Source organism: Pyrus communis, chromosome 5 (assembly GCF_041283825.1).
Source record: "Pyrus communis isolate YQ-2024b chromosome 5, ASM4128382v1, whole genome shotgun sequence".
Taxonomy (NCBI): domain Eukaryota; kingdom Viridiplantae; phylum Streptophyta; class Magnoliopsida; order Rosales; family Rosaceae; genus Pyrus; species Pyrus communis.
In genome coordinates this window covers 17,061,065-17,079,542 of record NC_142569.1, presented here as the reverse complement: position 1 = coordinate 17,079,542, position 18,478 = coordinate 17,061,065, and the positions used below count along the sequence as shown (strand labels likewise).

Sequence of the window (18,478 nt, the reverse complement as noted above, 5' to 3'; positions counted from 1 at the left end):
TTGTAGGAATATTTTTAATCAAACCCATATTATGGGATTCATTTGCGGATCACCTTACAGAAAATCAATCTCAACAAATTCCCTTGTGACATAGGCAACGATTAAAATCGTCAAACCTTCTTTTCCTTTTTCTTGCACAAAAAATGGTAGAAGCTTAAAATATGTAAAATAAACTATATATATGTCTTTATCAATCACTGCATTTTTATCTTTATAATATTTACTGGAATCTCTTTCTTTTTGGCCGGTGCAGGTATCTTACGAGAGTTCATGTGCTTGAAAGCAGACACGTATGCATAAGTTCAACAACTCTTCTTATCTTATTGGTCTTCTTTTCCTTGTCGACCGTTGCATTGCCCTCCACTTCACCCATCAAAACCCCACAACTTTATTAAGCAATATAAACAAAGAAATCTAAAACCAAATATCTAAGCATATACTCTTAACAAAGAAACAACAACGTCATTTAGATACACAAAATTAATTACATTGACGGATGGACTTTTTTAATTATGATTTGTATTAGATAATGCGTTAATAATGTGAATAATTTTGTTTTATCAAAAGCATTACTCAAAGAAATACTTGATCCTTTATTTTTTATTTTTTTAAACAAATCAGAGTTTAATAATGTGTGCAGAATTTTTGTTTTTCTTAAATTACTTGTTTATGCGTGTGAGTCGGTGGTTTACAATAAAAGAGAAAATGACTTTTTTATAAAGAAAACGCAATCATTATTCTCTACTTAATTCGAAAGTTGAATACCTCCAAGACATTTACTCCCCACCCCACCATCTTTTGTCTATAAAACCACAAGACCTTCAATCCATAACAACCTCTTGAATAAATCTACTCTCTTTCCAACAACAAAAGATCTTCCCTTCAAATCACATGGCTTACTATAGAAGAAGCCAAACCAGCTCCTTCTTAGAAGGGTTTTCTCTAAGCCCTCTGCCCTACCCAGTACTCCTAATCCTGGCAGTAATCTCCATCTTCTTGGGCATCTCATGGTACTCCTCCTACGAGTCAGCTGTGGAAGAAGCTGAAGGGCAATTCAATTGGGTGCTTTTGCTCACACCAATATTTCTCATCCTCATTGTGAAGGGGCTCTCGTCTATGGATCCTGATTGGCTCTTCTCCATGTCGCCGTGGGACCGCCGCCGGAGGACTCACCATATACCTTCAGAGGGAAGCTCACCTTGGGGTGTTGCTGCTTTCATTATTCTCTTGCTTGTTTTGCTGCAATACCAGTCTTCTTTTCGTGATAGCTGGCTCATTTAATTAGCATGTGGATGTAGTAGGATTGTTTTTTTTTTTTATGCTCTGAGTTCCAAGTTTTGTACGTGTATATTGGAGTTGTATATAGTGAAATTTGATCTTCTACTTCAAATTTCTGTGTTGCTTTTTACTTTCATACTAACCACGATAAAAATTTCAAGAAAGAAAGAGATGCAAATGTTTATATTGTCTGATTTAGCATTTAGACTCACAGTTCAAGAAAAAATGTAACGTAATCGGTGATTTGAAATGAAAGTTTATTATGTTGTCATACAGTTTGTCAAAAAAAAAAAAAAAAAAAAAAAAAAAAAACGTTTCCCCCTTTATTCCATCTATATGTAATATGATCATTGTGGGTTTTATATTCTTCCGTTATACGTTTCTCTAATTGTTTCATTAGCCTAATTTGCTTGCTTGGGAATAATAAGTAACTGTCCAAAGTACGTATTATAGGCAAACTTTATACTTAAGCTAGGGTTGTTGTAATTTGTAAGTGATCATATTTATAGAAACATGAAATAGGTAACATATTTGAGTATGTGAAAAAAAATTATCCCACATCAGAAAAATAACTTAAAAGGAATTTGATAATTCCGGTCGCGTTGCCAGTTGATTTTGGGATAAAACCTTCAAATATTCATAAAGTTGTGTTTGAGGCATCGTGAGACTTGAGTACAATCAAGTAACTCAATTGCTTGATCCGTTTGCCCTTCATATGAAGTTTGTCCTATTAGTTAGACAAGGGGCCAAATAGACTCGTCACTCATATTAATAATTGATAAGAATATTACTTGTTACACTCAAATGCATATGACTAAAATAATTTGATCTTGCTGATAAGAAGAAAAGTTATGAGATAATTGTCAAGCCGGCCAGCCAAAAGACAAGGAGTTTAGCCTGGTAATGTCCTCATATTGTATATTTCATTTTCAGTTATTTGTTTACGTCTGACTTCTCAGATGTAATCAAACTTTGAAAACAACCCTCCCTAACCCATTTAATTATAAATTAACCCAAACCGACCCTGCCGACACCTTTCTTTGTCGTCCACTGCTCTAAGCAAACCGACCCTTGAATAATCAGGGATTTTTTTTTCTTTCTAGAAGAGATATTAAGGAAATAAAAGTAGCCTTTAGAATCTCAGAGATAAATATTTTTAAACGCTTTAATTACAAATCTCTTATAGATAATTATAATCCTTACCTCAAATAATATATCAGGCCAAATTAGTAAGCGCATATTTTAGAATCAGGTTTTTATCACAAATAATTCATGAAATTGACCATCACCATCAAAATGATCTTTGAAATTGAAAATCAATCAATGTAGTCTCTGAAAATAGGTGTCGCAAATCAATGTGGTTCTTCCGTCACAATTCTGATAAGTGTTGATGTGGCACATAAATGGGTCTCATAAGTCTTTTTTTCTCATAAATGATCATTGAAATTGACCCGCGACATAAAAATGGTATCTAAAATTGACCTGCGACATCAAAATGGTCCATAAAATTGAAAATCGATCAATGTAGTCTCACAAGTAAATGTCCCAAATCAATGTAGCATTTCCATTACAATTCTGTCAAATATTTTGTTAAGTGCTGATGTGACACATAAATGGAACACACAAATCTAATTAAATTAAAAAAATTACAAATAAGTTTAATAATTTAACAGTTAATAAAATGTGTGAATCCAAAAATCCAAAAAAGGTGTGATTATCCTCACAACGACTTTATCCTGAAATATGAATGGATTATAAACGTCATGAAAGTATCTTATTACTTTTCAAGAAAATTGAAAACAAATGACGTACAAAAGGTGGGATTCCATTGATCAAATGTAGCTGTTGATGAAATGAGAAGGCAAGGAATAGTGAACTTTGTCCTGGTTGAAGCAATCCATATGGAATAATGGATGTCATGGATAGACCATTAATCATAACAATGGAAGAAGATATTCGTCAGGGCTATCTTATTGGGAGAAAAGAGCAGGGATCGCATGAAATTGGATGAGATAAAATACAATAAGGTCTTGTGAGAGGTGAGGGTATTCTTATACAAAGTTTCTATAACAATGCAAGCAGATATTCGTTACAACTGTCTGATTAGGGCAATTTTTCCTTGAGTGGGGATTGGAGGAGACTGGATGAGACCAAATACAATAAAGTATAATGTTCTTATAAGAAGTGTTGAATAAATGACGTGGAAATAAAAGGTCTCCGTACACAAGTTTGCTTTCTACCTTTGGAAATATTATGGAAAATTAAATGAAAACCAACAGGTCATATAACTTTGGAGAGCCAAACAAGTGGACCAATCAAGGAAAAAAACACAAACGCATACAAGTGGATCAAAACAAGAGAAGAATCGATTATAACTCTCCACCAATAGCTCAATCAATGGGAGACTTTCCAAGCCCTAAAAAACAACACATTTGAAGATAATAATATATCAACAAGATTTCTGCACAAAGAAAATAATCAGTTTCTACTACAAATCAATAACTTAGACTCTAATAAAAATTATTCTCTCTAAACGTTACGATGCTTCCTTTTATATCCCATAATCTTAATATTTCTCTGCTCAGCCTAATCCATAATTTTCATCCTCAGAACAAGACGAAGAGGAAGAGCATAACCTTAACTCTTCTTCTCTTCTTCTTCTTAATCTTTAATTCTTATTAACAATGGGTTCCTGCTTCCCTAAACAGCTCGAACGCCGGAAGGCGATCTCAACGGAGCGGAAAGCACTACGCGATCTCCACCAAAGCGTTGGTGAGGACTTCCCAGCATGTGCCTACAGGCCTCCAGACAGGAAAAATTGGATGGCGGGTATCAACCCGAAAAAAGTTCACATAAACAAAATTGTATGGCCGGGAACTCATGATTCTGCAACCGACAAGATTGGAATTCCATGCATCACTAGGCCTTTTGGACAATGCCAAACAATGTCTATATACAAACAGCTTGTCACAGGCACCAGAGTGCTTGACATTCGGGTTCAAAAAGATCGCCGGGTGTGCCACGGAATTCTTATCACGTACCATATTGATGTTGTGATCAAGGACATTAAAAAATTTCTGTCCGAAACAAAGTCTGAGATCGTACTCCTTGAAATCAGGACGGAATATGGGCACCAAGACCCTCCTGATTTCGATAAGTATTTGGTGGATCAGCTCGGAGAGGTCCTTATCAACCAGGAAGACAATGTGTTCAACAAGACTATTTCAGAGTTGTTGCCGAAGCGAATAATATGCGTGTGGAAGCCGAGGAATTCACCTTCCCCTGAGGCGGGGGCGCCTCTGTGGAATTCTGTCTACTTGAATGATGATTGGATTGACACGGATTTGCCATCAACGAAATTCGAGAACAATTTGAAGTGTTTGAGTGAACAACCTCCAATTTCATCAAGGAAATTTTTGTACAGGGTGGAGAACACAGTGACACCTCAGGCTGATAACCCTATTGTGTGTGTTAGACCTGTGACCCAACGGATTCACGAGTTTGCGAGGTTGTTTATAACGGAGTGCTTCTGTAGGGGTATTGCAGATAGGTTGCAAATCTTCTCTACTGATTTTATAGATGAGGATTTTGTTGATGCATGTGTTGCTGTTACGTACTCAAGAATTGATCACGGGAAAGCCTGATTTTTCATCTTAGCTTGTGTCATGTGTAGCTTGTCTTTGTTGATGGCAACCTTGTGCAAATATTCAACGTGTAAAGTTGTGTATCCATACCGTTGACACTTTCGGATAGACACAATTGTTGACACTTTGCCTATCCATACCGTTGTGTATTTACTTTAAAAGGGAAAATAAAACAAAATAGTAATGATGCTAAAATGCACATGCATTCGTTTATCCATTCCAACCCATTACATCTTTTAGTTAACAAACGATTTAATCAATCCGACCTCCCACCAAACCACTTGGAATGAACCAATGATTGGTAAGATACCAACACCAGAAGCAGCACCAACAAGATGGCAACACCCCACGGCGAGCTTGAGCTGCCACCCCTGCCTGCTCGTTGAACTGCCTCGCGCTGTGAAGGCCGGTACCCGAAGTTGAACCATCCGGTAGAAGAAATCGAAGAGTACGAAGCAAACAAAAATATCAAGAAAATAGGCAAGGATATTAGGAAAAGGTGGGCGTTGATGGCTGTGTGTTGCATTTGGGACTTGTAGTCGGTGTACTGAGAAAGCCATAAGAAAGCAATAACAATGGCAAAGATGGTGAGCAAATGTAGGGGAGGTGCAGAGATTGAGGTTAGGGTTTGGCCGGTCCAACCTTGCTTCCACTGTGGGCCCCTCCTCTTAGGGTAGAACCACTCCATCCTTGTCTTCCTCCTTCAGTCTCCTTGCAGCTAGGGTTTCTCTGTGTGCGTGTGTGTGTGTGTAAGAGGTAAAAAGAGAGGGTGTGCGTTTTTTGGCTTGAGTTTTACACTAGGTTGTGGGTTTGGCATATATGCTTTGAGTGTAGGCTTTGCTTCTCACAAAGTTTTACTTTGAACAAATGCTCTCCCTAGATATGCAAGTAATAGTTGGTGACTAATCATGTGATTGATTGCCTAATTGGCGTTGCTGTCTTTGATTAGTTGCTCCTAAATTCAGGAGAAACTTTTCAATGCGACTCTCACATCGGATTTACCGATCCAAGCTTTGATATAACACACGTATCTAATTACTAGGAGTAGACCCAACATCCATTAAATACCGACCCTATCATCTATCTATATTATAACACCGTGGATTAGTAACATCATGTGTCAGGTAACACACCAAAAAAGTTTCTTGTTTTACAATATTGATCCACCAAATTCAGTACGCCAGAATTCAATTGAGATTTAGGGCAGGAAGGAGAGGACCCCACGATGTGGATTTGATTACGAGAGGACCCTTTTGTTCAAAATGTTTATGCCACATAATATGACTTGTATTGCTCTCTAATGTCCACACAATAAGTGACCCATGGAAAATGGATAGAAGATATATTTTCCTATCTTTATGGAGGGGGAAAACACTTCAAAAACGACCCAGGAAAAAAAATTCCTTGTGATAAACTGGCTCATACATTTGTTACAATATGCTTCAATCTCAAGGTACCTTCGCATCGGCCCTTTATTTGATCTCGGAACCACCATAATCAAGCAGCAACTTTCTTGGCTGTCACAGCGTTGACGATAGTAGCAAATTCAGGGCCCTGGAGGAAGAAAACTCAACTTGTTAGTGTCATTTATGTAAAAGTTGCAACCAAAAAAAGATGGTTCTAAACCACGTAATGCTTTTCGCCTTCGTGTTTGAAATCTCAAGGCAAATAATTGCAGGGGTATACCTTTAGGGAAGCACCGCCAACAAGAAAACCATCAATATCTTCCTTCTTTGCAAGCTCAGCAGAATTGCCTCCATTTACAGATCCTGAAATCATATCCAAATTCAGTTAAATCTACTACCAGCACTCAGATATTCGTCCAGATATAAGACTGGAATATCCTGACCAGCTGACAGCTGAGCGGAATCATTATGTTCAAATGATATTTACAACAACGACAATTTGAATGTCTCCTAAAGTTCTTTACATCTTACCGTCAAAGCATCAACGATGCCATTATTGCCAAGCCAAACACCAAACTCACACAAAATTTCAAGGTGAAGTTAATTCCATATATCAACTGGCCCCTCTTGAGCCACTTTCGGAAAGTGTATAACTAATTTAAGTTGCTCAACCGCAGTGCTGCAATTTTCAACAAACAGACCCTCAATCAGAGAGTTGCAGGAAAAAAGTTACCTCCATAAATAATTCTTGTTTTAGATGCAACTTCTGCTGACACATTCTGTTTCAGCCAATCACGAACAGCTACATGTACTTCCTGAGCTTGTTCTGGACTGGCTACCTTACCAGTCCCAATGGCCCATACAGGCTCATAAGCAACAACTATCTTATCCCAGCTGGGTACTGCGTCTGTGCATAGGAGATATGGGTTATACAAAGGATAAGCTGAATACCTTGACTACACAATCACTAAAAAGAATGGTGAAGTTACCTGCAAAAGCCTTCAGCTGCTGAAAGCAGACGTCAAAAGTTTTCCCAGCTTCCCTTTCTTCTAGCTTCTCACCAATGCAAGCAATTACTCCAAGACCCTCATTCAACGCATAGGCAGCTTTCTTTCCTATAAACTGTAATAAAAAACTTCAGTTACATTTTGAATACTTACAATAGATCAGAAAGTTCATAAATTTTTTTATTCAGGACACCTCCGTTAAAATTTAAACAAAAGATTTTCAAAGCATTCACCTGGTCATCTTCACCAATCACATGCCTCCGTTCTGAGTGCCCAAGAATAACCCAAGTGGCTCCAATATCCTTCAATTGTTCCACACTGCAAAATGAAAATGGTACTAGTAATTATGTAAATTCATCAAACTGAAAATACGGACGGAAGTGTGCTAATGCATTCATAAGAGAATCATCAGAGACCCATGTCACCTCAGAGCTTATATACACTACTGTTATAAGATATGGATGTTTGAGTCGCAATCTTGAAACAGACGACTCACTTTCAAGTCCTTGAAGTACAAGGACTTAATAACCCTGTGGAATTGATTCTAAATTCAAACAGGACTTGAATAATGTTTAAATTCATTTATATCGAAAGACAAAAAAGAAGTCTTCCATACATAATTGGAGAAGAGCTTGGGGGAAAAACAGAAACTATGAAACCGCTACCCAGCAAGTTTAAAATGTCATAATGAGAATAGTCTCCAATCAACACAACCAAAGATCATACATCCATTGCAAAATGAAAGTACATGTATATGTGAAAAAAAAAACCTACTAGTAATTTAACAAGGAAGAGAAACTGACCTGATTTCTCCTGTGAAAGCCCCACCTTTTCCAACCCAGGAATTTTGACCAGATAACTCAATACGATCTGTTAACGAGCTCTTCACCTGATCTAAGTAAAGAAATGGTGGTGCTACAACAACATCTGTACATGTTATAAGAGAACCAAAAGTTAACAACACTAAACTTACACTCTTAAATGATATCAATACAAACTTGATTTTACACATATGAAACCATTATGTACATGCAAAGTAACATGTTGGACTTGCCACCCTTGAACATCTATGACCAACACCTTTTTGGCCGTTGTCTATGGTTCCAAGTTCCTTAAATAGATACAATTCTATCGCTGCCTTATTTTCTGAAGTCATATCACCCAAACTTATTTTTCACTTCCATTCATGCAGAGTTATCTTTCTACCCGATTTTGGTCATTCTTCATGTATATGTAAAGACAGGATAAAAGCAATATTTTAAATCAACTGCAAACTGAAAGAGGTATATAATGAAGATTAAACATAGCATTATCTCACCGACATCCGGTTCCAGTTTTGCGCTGTTCAAGTCAGCAACTAGCTTGCTGATGGAGTCTTTTGTGCCATTCTAAAACACAGAAAAAACAAAAAAGAAGATAAAAACGTCAAAAGAAGAACGGAACCATACTAAAAGGGTTTCAAATTTGACTACTTATATACATCTTCAACATCCAACAAAAGAGGCTAAGAATATAGATTAAACAAAACAGGTTATACAAATTTTGAAAAACTTATTAATTATGTATCACTGAAATTAACAACTAAAATTAAAATACCAGGGCAGCATTGTGCCGGCTTTATATTTAAAATCCATTGAAAAATGGTAGTTTTTTTTACAGATGCTCTATCAAGGAACCGCGCAAATTCGTTGAACAAAAAACAAAGCAAATAGACAATGCAGCAAAAGTACTTACACACTTCCAGTTTCCACCAACAAAGAACTGCAAGAAAAATAAAAGATAGAATCAATTAATAAACTCCGGAAAGGAGAACCCATAAATATGAATAACTATGAATACATCGTGTGAAAATTTCCAGAAATTTATAGTGAAGGACAACTGCATTCTGAGAATAAGTACTAAAATGTTGAAAATTTCTAGGAAAATCCAATAGAAAATACGAAATTTTAATCGATTAAGATCGAAGGTCCCTCCTTTCAATTTTCTCGGAAACCAAACAAAAGACAAGGACGCGATAACAAGAAGGAAGCTGGAGTAATAGAACTAATAATCTACCTTTCCAGTGCCGGCCATGGCGACGACGCCTCTGGAGGCCTTGCGGGAGGAGGAGGAGAGGCGGAGGTGGGAGTGGAGGTGCTGGAAGAGGGATTGGGTAGCGGAGAGAGAGTGAGAGGATTCGAGCTTCGAGCACGACGGCCGGAGGCCGGAGTAAGAGGAGAGGGATTTAGGGCCTGAGAGTTGGGAGGCTAGAGATGTGGAGGCCACCGCCATGGCTGCTAACTCAGTGAGTTGGGAGGTTCCGAGTTGGGGGTGTTTTACTTGTTTGGTGCGGGTGAGGTAGTGAGTCAGTGAGCGAGAGAAGCTTCGCCACTTGTGGTGGTTAGGTTTTATGGTAACCAGAAAGGGTTGTTAGGATAGGAGCCTTCACGCGGTTGCTAGACACGTCAATTGCACGCGACTTCAATTTTTTTTTTTTTTTTTTTTTTTTTTTCGACCAGCTAACAATCTAGCTTTGGTTTTTTAACCGGTGGTTTGTCAGGTACCAACCAACGGTCGCCTAGCTTATTCCCCTAAAAAAAAAAAAAAAAAAAAATCAATACAACTGTTTGTAACGTACTTGACTAATCCCGAAATTACTAAACATTGGTCAACTTCATACCTTCAAGGATTCATGTTAAGGCATCCCTGCCGAAGCACTTTCCCACCAAGAGGCCAATTACAGAACAACATGTGTCAATATCAGAATAAAACTTCTAGAGTCCCACATCAATTGTGGACGAAAACCGAAGACCTTCCTCAACTATAAAAGAAGATCATTCTTCTATAATTAATATCTAATGTCATTATTGTACTTAAACTAGTCATTAGAACCCACTAATGATGAGAACTCCTTTACTCTGTAGACGTAGCCAAATTTAAGGTGAACCATGTATATCTTGTGTTTACTTCTATATCTGTCCCTTTACATATTATCTTCATTAGGTGATCGGAGTAACCGAGCTAAGATCACAAACTTAATACTTCACGTTGTTAAAAAATTTCGCTGATTTTGTGCATCAACAAAAATAAAGAGTGAATCGAAAAGTAAAAATGTACGTATTTACACGTGCATTTCAAGTGTTTGACTTGATTCTCTCTCCTAACGTGGTTTATCAACCTAGGTGTCATCTCAAAACAACTTTAGGCTCATCCACTATGATTGTAGGTAGAGCATCTGTTGCCTATTCAGTTTTCTGTGTTCAACTTAGAACGACGTCAAAAACAATGTCATTTGATGGATTTAACTATAATTTATGATAAATATTATATTAAGGATGAATGATATCATTTTGGACCTTCAAACACGAAGAATGCGAGATATTGAGAAATTTAATTGAAAGCAGTTAAAAGTATTTTTCTTAACACTTGAAATTCTCTGTTCGGTTCTCTCCTGAAAATTGATTGTTGACAAAAATTAAATAAAAAAGTTTGAGTAATATGCATCTTGAATTGAAGTTTGAGTAGAAACCAAGAAACAGTTGGAAAAACAGTTGAGATAATGAGGTCAAGTTTGCCGCTTTATTTTGTCTTTTCATTGAAGTTAAGCAAAGCGTACTAAAGCGACAAAGAAGCATATTCAATTTGGATATATTTCGGTATTCTTTCATGCATTGCAGTTGCATCATCATATTCAGCACTCAAATTACAAATACGCTGGCATCCAAGAAGTACGCCTTCCACTCTCTCGGAGTATATTTTGAGTTCAAATCTCATAAAAAGTTCCGTCAAAGTATCTCATGCGCTCAAATTTCATGAACGAGTGTTGTCTCTATTGAGTTGCCTGCATCGGAGTACGTTTTTCTCCTCTCCGACCAAATTTCACCGTTCACTCAAAGAGTTTGGATTGGATGCAAAACTCATTTCATCCGTTTATCGAATTTCTGGCTTTCATTGGACATTTCTTTGTATTCATGCAATGCAAGCACCCCACTCTCGTATCCCTTTCAGCATTTAAGGTCCTCCAAATGGTTTCACCAATCACAGCCCCCGTGCCATCTCGTATTTTGCCCTTTTTGGACCTCAACCTCACAAGATTCACGATTACGACACGCTTCCTTTTAATTTTATCCCAAAATATCTACAGATCAGATTCTTCTGGGAAAACAACGTAAAACTTTCAACCACAGCCGCTCATCTGCCTAAGAATTAAGAAATGATAAGTTTTGGTCTCTTTTGTATTATACAGGCTACAATTTCATGCTTGAAAGTCACGTCCAAATGTATTTGGACGTAAATTATACTCCGATCGACTTTGATCGAAGAATTATGTACATTATGATAGTTCATCTCGGTCGTCCCCATGGCGCCCATGTAGCCGAAAGTCACCTTCTCCCTCATGATGAACTGCAAAAACCGTAATAAACCAGAACCAGATACCATTGATAAAAAAACTCGACCCTCGCATTAGAACATTGAAACATTATCTGCATCCAACGAGTTCTCTCACTACTTCATGCATTATGTTCCATGCTAATATGCCAATACATGAACTTAACCAGGAATGATGTAAATCCTTCCTATTTTCCACGGGATATGCATATTAGAGAGTTTGAGGATGTCGTTAGTACATTTTATAACCGACCTGATGCAATTGATACCATAAAATAATAACAAACTCTATTCTCGTTAAATGAAAAAAACAGTTGGTTATATTCTTTGATGGCTAGGTCTACACGTAACACGTTCTTGAAATGAGATGACTCGTGCATTTTTCATAGATATTTTCCTAATCATAAGACAATGGCTTTAAAGAGAATAAATAAAAATAGAACCTGCCTTGTTCTGTTCTTTGTTAACCCTTTTTCTCCTTTTCAGTCGTCAGCCTTTTTGCCACCAACTACACTATTAGATGAGCTATCCTGTACACTACGAGAAGAAGAACATCTACTTGAAGAACTGCCTTCTCTGTTTTCCGGCCTCGCTGACTTTTTAGATTTTCTTCGTACTGATGATAAATCCTACAAAACAATGAAGTTAGGTAAATGAGGACTGCCATTCCCAAAAATGTAAAATGAAACCAACAAGGTCCATCGTAATTGCGTTAAAATGATTGTATAGCTTTACATCTTTCACAAAACAACTTAAACATTAAAAGGCTACAGCTAACCTGATCTGAAGTAGATCCGGGAGTCTTCAACTCTAGTTCTGTAGTGACATCGATTGAATCATCACTTTTGTGAACCTGGCTCTCTCCGGGTGATTTGTTTATAGCTTCTTGTTTGCCTGAAACTTGAGACTGGCTTCCTGGATGCACTACTGGAGATACATATTGGGTGGACTGCTGCTCAACCAGAGTATTAGGAGTAATATATGGAAGATAAGTTGAGCAGGGGTTCGGAATGACCCCAGGATTCTGATTTCCAAAATAATGGTATGGCTGCATATGTGGATGCATGGGCATTGGTCGTGCAGGCATTTGCATGGGCATTGGCATAGGCATTGTCATCGGCATCGGATATGGATATGAAGGTGGAGCCATTACAACTGAGTGATCCATAGCACCCCAAGGGAACATAGTCCTGAGTCTCTGCTGATACTGAGCATTAAGGTTCTCAATGTCAGATTTAAGAGATGCCTTCTCTTCTCTAAGGTCATTTTTCTCATGTGTCAACTGTTATTAAAATAAAATAGTGATTAGGTGTCCAATAAATGAATCCAACATATCTGGACATAATTCACCAGAGTATAGAGATAATTACTAAATCACCTCACGAGACTCTTCAGTTAGAGAAACACACTCAGATTTAAGTTTGTCTACTTCTAATGTCAAATCCTTCAGCGCTTGAATTGTATCCGCTATAATGGTTGCTTTGTCATTTTTGGGTCTGTCTGGATCTGCATTTTGCACATGTAAATCAACGCAAAAGTATGTGCTACTCATGTCTCCAGCAAGGAAAGAAAAAGTGAAAATCCATAAGTGTGCATCATACTAAAAGTTATGGTAGTTATGCAGGAAGCATAAAGAAGTTCATCGGTAAGATATAGTCCCCCATCAATCTGGCCCAAGTTTCCAAACTTCTAGATCATACTCCCCAAACTAGGGTTCAGAGCATCGTTAACTTGACTCAGGTTTCTCATTAGAAACTTTATCTTAGAAAGATACTAGTTATCCATAAGGGTCAGATGAAAATTTCGGTGACAAATACTTCTCCGCATAGCACTGACTCCAAAAAAAAATGCGATACAAATGTACTAAGAAAATGAAGCATTTCTTAGAACTTAGAAGGCTGTTCGCATAACCAGAAGAAGGAAATTGAGCAAACATGCAGTGAACTGCGGAACACAAAACTTTCATAAGCAAGTCTATAAAGAGTAGGGGGTTAATAAATGCGTGCCACAATTCGAATATGGCACTCAGCTCTGTAAGGAAACCCAAGTATAAGTAGTCTATCTATACATACTTCACTATCACGAAATAATACAAAAACAGAATTTGACAATAGGCTATAGCAATACTCATCTGGACAGAGTTACAGATATCAAAGTATCAAAATCTCTATCTATGGTTATCTATGTCATAGCTGAACTTCATCACATTATGAGGCATTCGGAAAAGAACCAGTTATTAGTCGATTATTGATAATTCACAACAATTAAATAGTTATTTTTATATAGTGCTAAGCTCACCCAAGACATTTCCCAACTCAAGAAACTGCTCATTTAGTCGATCCCTCCTCAACTTCTCCCGGTCAGCCTTCTGAATCTTTCTAGCAGTTAGACAATCCTTAACTTCCCCCTCAGGCCTTTGGCTGCAAACAGTAATCAATCATGATGCTTTAACATACATTGATCACAAGGTAACCCACCAATAATCTCAGTGTACCCCGAAAGTCAACTACTTTGAGGTAATGGTAATGCAGAAAGTCAACTAATGAAAAGGCTTTTTTTGCACACATTCATTTGCTAAGTGGGTTCACAACAGAGAAGTTGCACACAGCAAAACACACAATAATCCGTTAAACTAGCAAGCAAGGGGCTTGTAGCTCAGTTTGTTAGAGCATTCTCCCTCGCAACCTTCTGGGGCCCCAAGTTTGAATCCCCATTACAACCAAAATCTTAAAAAATGTGTTTAGCACAGTAATTAAGCAGAATGTAAGCAAACCCATGTAAAAAAAAAAAAACACCATTTGGACTGGAAAGCAAAAGTTATTGAAAATTAGCTCAGCTAGAAACAAACCCAGAAAAAGATAGCTATATATTTCTAATTTTCAACATTTAATCTGATGCTGCTGCGATAAAAGGGCAACAAACATAAATTTTCATAAACATAAATATTTATAGGATCTGGAATCGTAAGGAGCAGGACGAACCTTGAATTGGGTTGGGAGCGAGTGGGGGGCACGCGGCGATCGGAAGCGGGCTGCGAAAATTCGGCGGCAAATGAGAACGGAGGCGGCGCGGATTGGTTCAAGTCTTCGTGTTTGGGCTGATCCATGAGAGAGAGAGAGAGTCTGTCTACATGGTGGAGGAAGTAGATGAAGAGAATTGAAGGCAGCACATTGTTTTCAGGTGTCGTGTGCAAATGCAATTTGTAAAATGCGAATCTTATCTGCCAGAACGTCGTTTTTTTGCTTCTCTGGTGACAGACTCGCAGTCGCCCGGTGCCACCGGGCATTTGACTCCCTGTAATTCTTCTTTTTTCGCATAATTTTTGCTTCTTCTATTTTTTTAACAAATGTATTTTGGTAATTTTGTTACAAAGTTAAATAAATATAAAACTTATACGGAGGAAACTGATAAAATTATATTAACTTATATAGTTATTATACCGAGATTTTGTGTAATAAAACTCTCAAACTTGACTTGGTATGCGTGATAAAGTTCAAGTTTTAGAATAATATTATTGTAGTTAAAGTTTTTCATAATAGTTTGAGTGAGTGTGGTACCTAGATATGAAAATGAGGTAGTTTAATACTTATATGCTATTGTTACACTAGCGTAAATTCAATTTACTGGTATACCACTCATGAGTTTAATACATTGGTATTAATTCATGAGTTTAATATATCATTATCATACTTAAATTATTCGGCCCATTGTAGAAATGCAGCTTCTATGAGTTCAATACAATGGTATTGTACTTTCTTTTTTTCTCCTACTGTGGAAGGCCTAATAGTGTGTATTTCAAACAATACTTTTTACCAATTTACTATAAGATGATTCTATTATAAGAATCAAGAATTCAAGGGTAAATTTCATGAGTTTTTTAATTTTCTAAAATTCTCATAAAAATTATCTATGTCTAAAATCCATTTATTATTAAACAATGTATTGAATCAATGAACTCTCTCATGAAATAAAAAATTAAAAAAAAAACTTCTTATTTAAATATTTTCAATGAGGTTATGAGTTCAAATGTATAGACAACTTCTTTTTTTTTTTTTTTTTTATAACAAAAAGGATCTTTTAGTTTAAATATTAATTTTTAGATTATTTTAAACTAAAGTATTATTATTTTAGTTTAGGTAATGGGTCCACGGATGTCCCGACTAAGACCAACTCCAATGGTGGGCTAAAAGTCAAATTACCCCCCAAAATTTCCCCCCAAACCCACTCCAACCCAAGGGGAATTTTTGGGCTAAATGCTAAATGCTAAACCAATGCCAAATTCCCCATAAAATTTAGCCCAGAAATTGGAGTAGACTCCACCTAATATTTATCGGAATTTAAATTTTTTTAGATTAAAATGTTCATAAAATTAATTTACGATAGTCTACATATTTATTTAAAAAAAAATTAATTTAACAAAAAAAAAAGCCTAAATTCATTCTTTAATAATCTCGGGCTAAAATTTTAGGCTATAATGGTTGGAGCAGAAAAGCTGTTTCTGGGCTAAAAGCTAAATTTTCCGGGCTAAAAAATTTGGCTTTTAGCCCAACCATTGGAGATGGTCTAATTGGGCTGAGGTGGAGAAGGATTTTTGAGTTATGGGGGATCTAATTGCCCAATTGCTTAGGCAATTGGGATCGGGGTGGAATTGCTCTAATGAAAAAGTCAACCAAGATAACTTATACATACCATTATAACTTAATATAATTACATAATTATCACGTAATTCTACCACGGTTTATGACCGGCCAACTTTTTCACGACCGATCAATCCAATTTTTTGGCCGCGGCCAATCCAATTTTCCGATCTCAATATCATTGCTCAAAAATGATTTTCAAAAAAAAAAAAAAAAAAAAAAAAAAAGTGATGAATTTTCTCAACAAAACAAAAAACTTACTCAACAGAACATAATTCAAGATGTTTAAAGTTGAACATGTTGCTATTTTTTACGTCATTGTTGAACATTGATATTGTTATAGGCATAATTTACTGAACAATTATGGAAGCCAGAAAGAGAGAGAAGGTGCGGCATAGAGAGAAGGAGAGGGATGTGTAATTGTGGGTGTGTGTTATTCCACCCCTTTGTGCCTTTAAGTAGTAAGGAATGTTAATTCCTTACCCTTTAGGATTACAACATTTAATAGGTAATTTACTCCTAAGATATATTTTCATATCTATTAAAATTTACACAATCACATTCCTATTCTAATAGGACTGCAACATATATGAAATTTTCCAGCAACCCAAAAATTGATATCGGTGCCAGTGGCTTATGAGTTATGTTATTGGAGCAAAAATGTAAATATTCCTATACTTATAAATGCACTGGCCACAAATTATGGCTTTGTCCAAATTAAACAGGATGAGGATGTTATAGTTTTCCTCAAAATCTGTCTTTAAATTTGAATTTGCCTAATAAAAAATATATATGTCCAGTCTCAACATAAAATGTCACGCCCCATATTCGTGGTGGGTGCAAAACTTAACTCCATCCTCAGTGCGCGAATAAATAAATAAAAATGAAAATAGACGAAATACGTGGTTGAAAATAAACTTCTTTTATACAAATAGCTCCAAAAACTTTACAATTGTACTAAATAAATAACAAAACTCTATCTCTCTTGTCTTACTTACACAATAACAAAACTCTATCTCTCTTGTCTTACTTACACAACCTCAACTTCTCTAGCCCGTCATATAGATATATTCCTCCAAAAAATTAAAGGGTGAGGGTGAGGAACAATCACTGTCTATGATAGTCAAGCGATAATGTTTGTTTGCTCACGCTAGAAAATAGTATAATTATATCAAAAGTTTTATCACATATCATGCCACATAATTCCACATCACATCATCCATTCACGTGTTGGTAATCCTTCATAATATGCAGCCCACTGCATGACTCCTATATTGGCCATTTTGCCCTACCATCCCCGTGCCCCATACATTTATCTCTCAGAAGACCCAACACTAAAATTATCATGCTCCATGAATAGTCTCAACAATCCACATAACGTATTTATATATAACACCTCAAAATATATACAAATATGTGACATAATAAATACACATATTACGCATTGCAAGACTACTACTATACATCCATGCAAAGTGACTAAAGATTGGCATAAATAATAAAAAGGAAGTGTTATTAACACTTCAAAAATCTCATTCTACACTCCTCGCAAGTGTATTTTTCTTTCCAAATATAGAAAATTTAGAGTATAAAATGAGATTTTTTAAATGTTAATAACAATTCATATAATAAAATTGTGAAATGGACTACTACTTATAATTTTATAGAATAAAAAAAAGCGGCTACAACTTCCTGCTAATTGGTGGGCTTTGGCGGCTATAAAAAAGTTGGCATGAAGGTGCAAGTGTTGCAGAGAAGTCTGATAAGAATGTAACGCAAATATAACAACTAAGCTAGGTGATAGTGTTGCCATAAAATGAAGTTGTCAAATGCATGGCTCAAATGCCACCCAGTATATAATCTAGTGGCATTTTTATTCATTTGTAAATGAAAAGTTTTATATTCAAATCTCGTAGATGGTAAATCCAATACTAAATTAGATTGTCCATTGTATGACTTAACCGAACTTCCCCTCCCTTTAATGTAAAATAAACCATTGTGCTAAAAAAAATGCATGGCTCAAATGGAGGACACGTCCACTAAATAACTTCCTATAATCATCAAAATAGAATGCTCAGTCGCTCAATCTATTTCAAGATATGAATGAATTGCATTGCTAAATAAAAATAGGTAGAATT

The 18,478-nt window shown here is 36.4% G+C and overlaps 5 protein-coding genes across 8 annotated transcripts; 2 read left to right on the top strand and 3 right to left on the bottom strand.

Annotated features, from left to right (window-relative positions):
* Window positions 1-785: 785 nt before the first annotated feature.
* Window positions 786-1,390, top strand: LOC137726788 (uncharacterized). The gene has a single exon (XM_068465748.2). The coding sequence runs from the start codon at window positions 892-894 to the stop codon at window positions 1,279-1,281; it is 390 nt and encodes a 129-aa protein (XP_068321849.2). The 5' UTR covers window positions 786-891; the 3' UTR covers window positions 1,282-1,390.
* A 2,426-nt stretch (window positions 1,391-3,816) lies between these two features.
* LOC137725350 (uncharacterized) lies at window positions 3,817-5,117 on the top strand. Its single transcript, XM_068464007.2, has one exon. The coding sequence runs from the start codon at window positions 3,963-3,965 to the stop codon at window positions 4,920-4,922; it is 960 nt and encodes a 319-aa protein (XP_068320108.2). The 5' UTR covers window positions 3,817-3,962; the 3' UTR covers window positions 4,923-5,117.
* On the bottom strand, window positions 5,107-5,731 carry LOC137725351 (uncharacterized). Its single transcript, XM_068464008.2, has one exon. It carries the CDS (start codon window positions 5,608-5,610, stop codon window positions 5,179-5,181), a length of 432 nt encoding a protein of 143 aa, XP_068320109.2. The 5' UTR covers window positions 5,611-5,731; the 3' UTR covers window positions 5,107-5,178.
* Window positions 5,732-6,119: 388 nt separating this feature from the next.
* Window positions 6,120-9,718, bottom strand: LOC137725349 (triosephosphate isomerase, chloroplastic). Its single transcript, XM_068464006.2, has 9 exons — window positions 9,391-9,718; window positions 9,070-9,096; window positions 8,654-8,723; window positions 8,139-8,262; window positions 7,569-7,653; window positions 7,318-7,450; window positions 7,062-7,235; window positions 6,609-6,691; window positions 6,120-6,476 (listed from the first exon to the last, which is right to left on the bottom strand). Exons 1-9 carry the CDS (start codon window positions 9,604-9,606, stop codon window positions 6,420-6,422), a joined length of 969 nt encoding a protein of 322 aa, XP_068320107.2. The 5' UTR covers window positions 9,607-9,718; the 3' UTR covers window positions 6,120-6,419.
* Window positions 9,719-11,528: 1,810 nt separating this feature from the next.
* LOC137725429 (transcription factor bHLH121) lies at window positions 11,529-15,047 on the bottom strand. 4 transcript variants are annotated; one of them, XM_088694631.1, is made up of 6 exons: window positions 14,685-15,047; window positions 14,002-14,123; window positions 13,082-13,209; window positions 12,482-12,985; window positions 12,147-12,332; window positions 11,529-11,718 (listed from the first exon to the last, which is right to left on the bottom strand). In XM_088694631.1, exons 1-5 carry the CDS (start codon window positions 14,987-14,989, stop codon window positions 12,186-12,188), a joined length of 1,206 nt encoding a protein of 401 aa, XP_088550757.1. In that variant the 5' UTR covers window positions 14,990-15,047; the 3' UTR covers window positions 11,529-11,718; window positions 12,147-12,185. The 4 variants fall into 4 exon arrangements, with proteins under 4 accessions (XP_088550757.1, XP_068320203.2, XP_088550758.1 ...); XM_068464102.2 differs by having other exon boundaries at window positions 12,151-12,332; XM_088694632.1 differs by lacking the exon at window positions 11,529-11,718 and adding an exon at window positions 11,725-11,887.
* Between the last annotated feature and the right edge of the window lie 3,431 nt (window positions 15,048-18,478).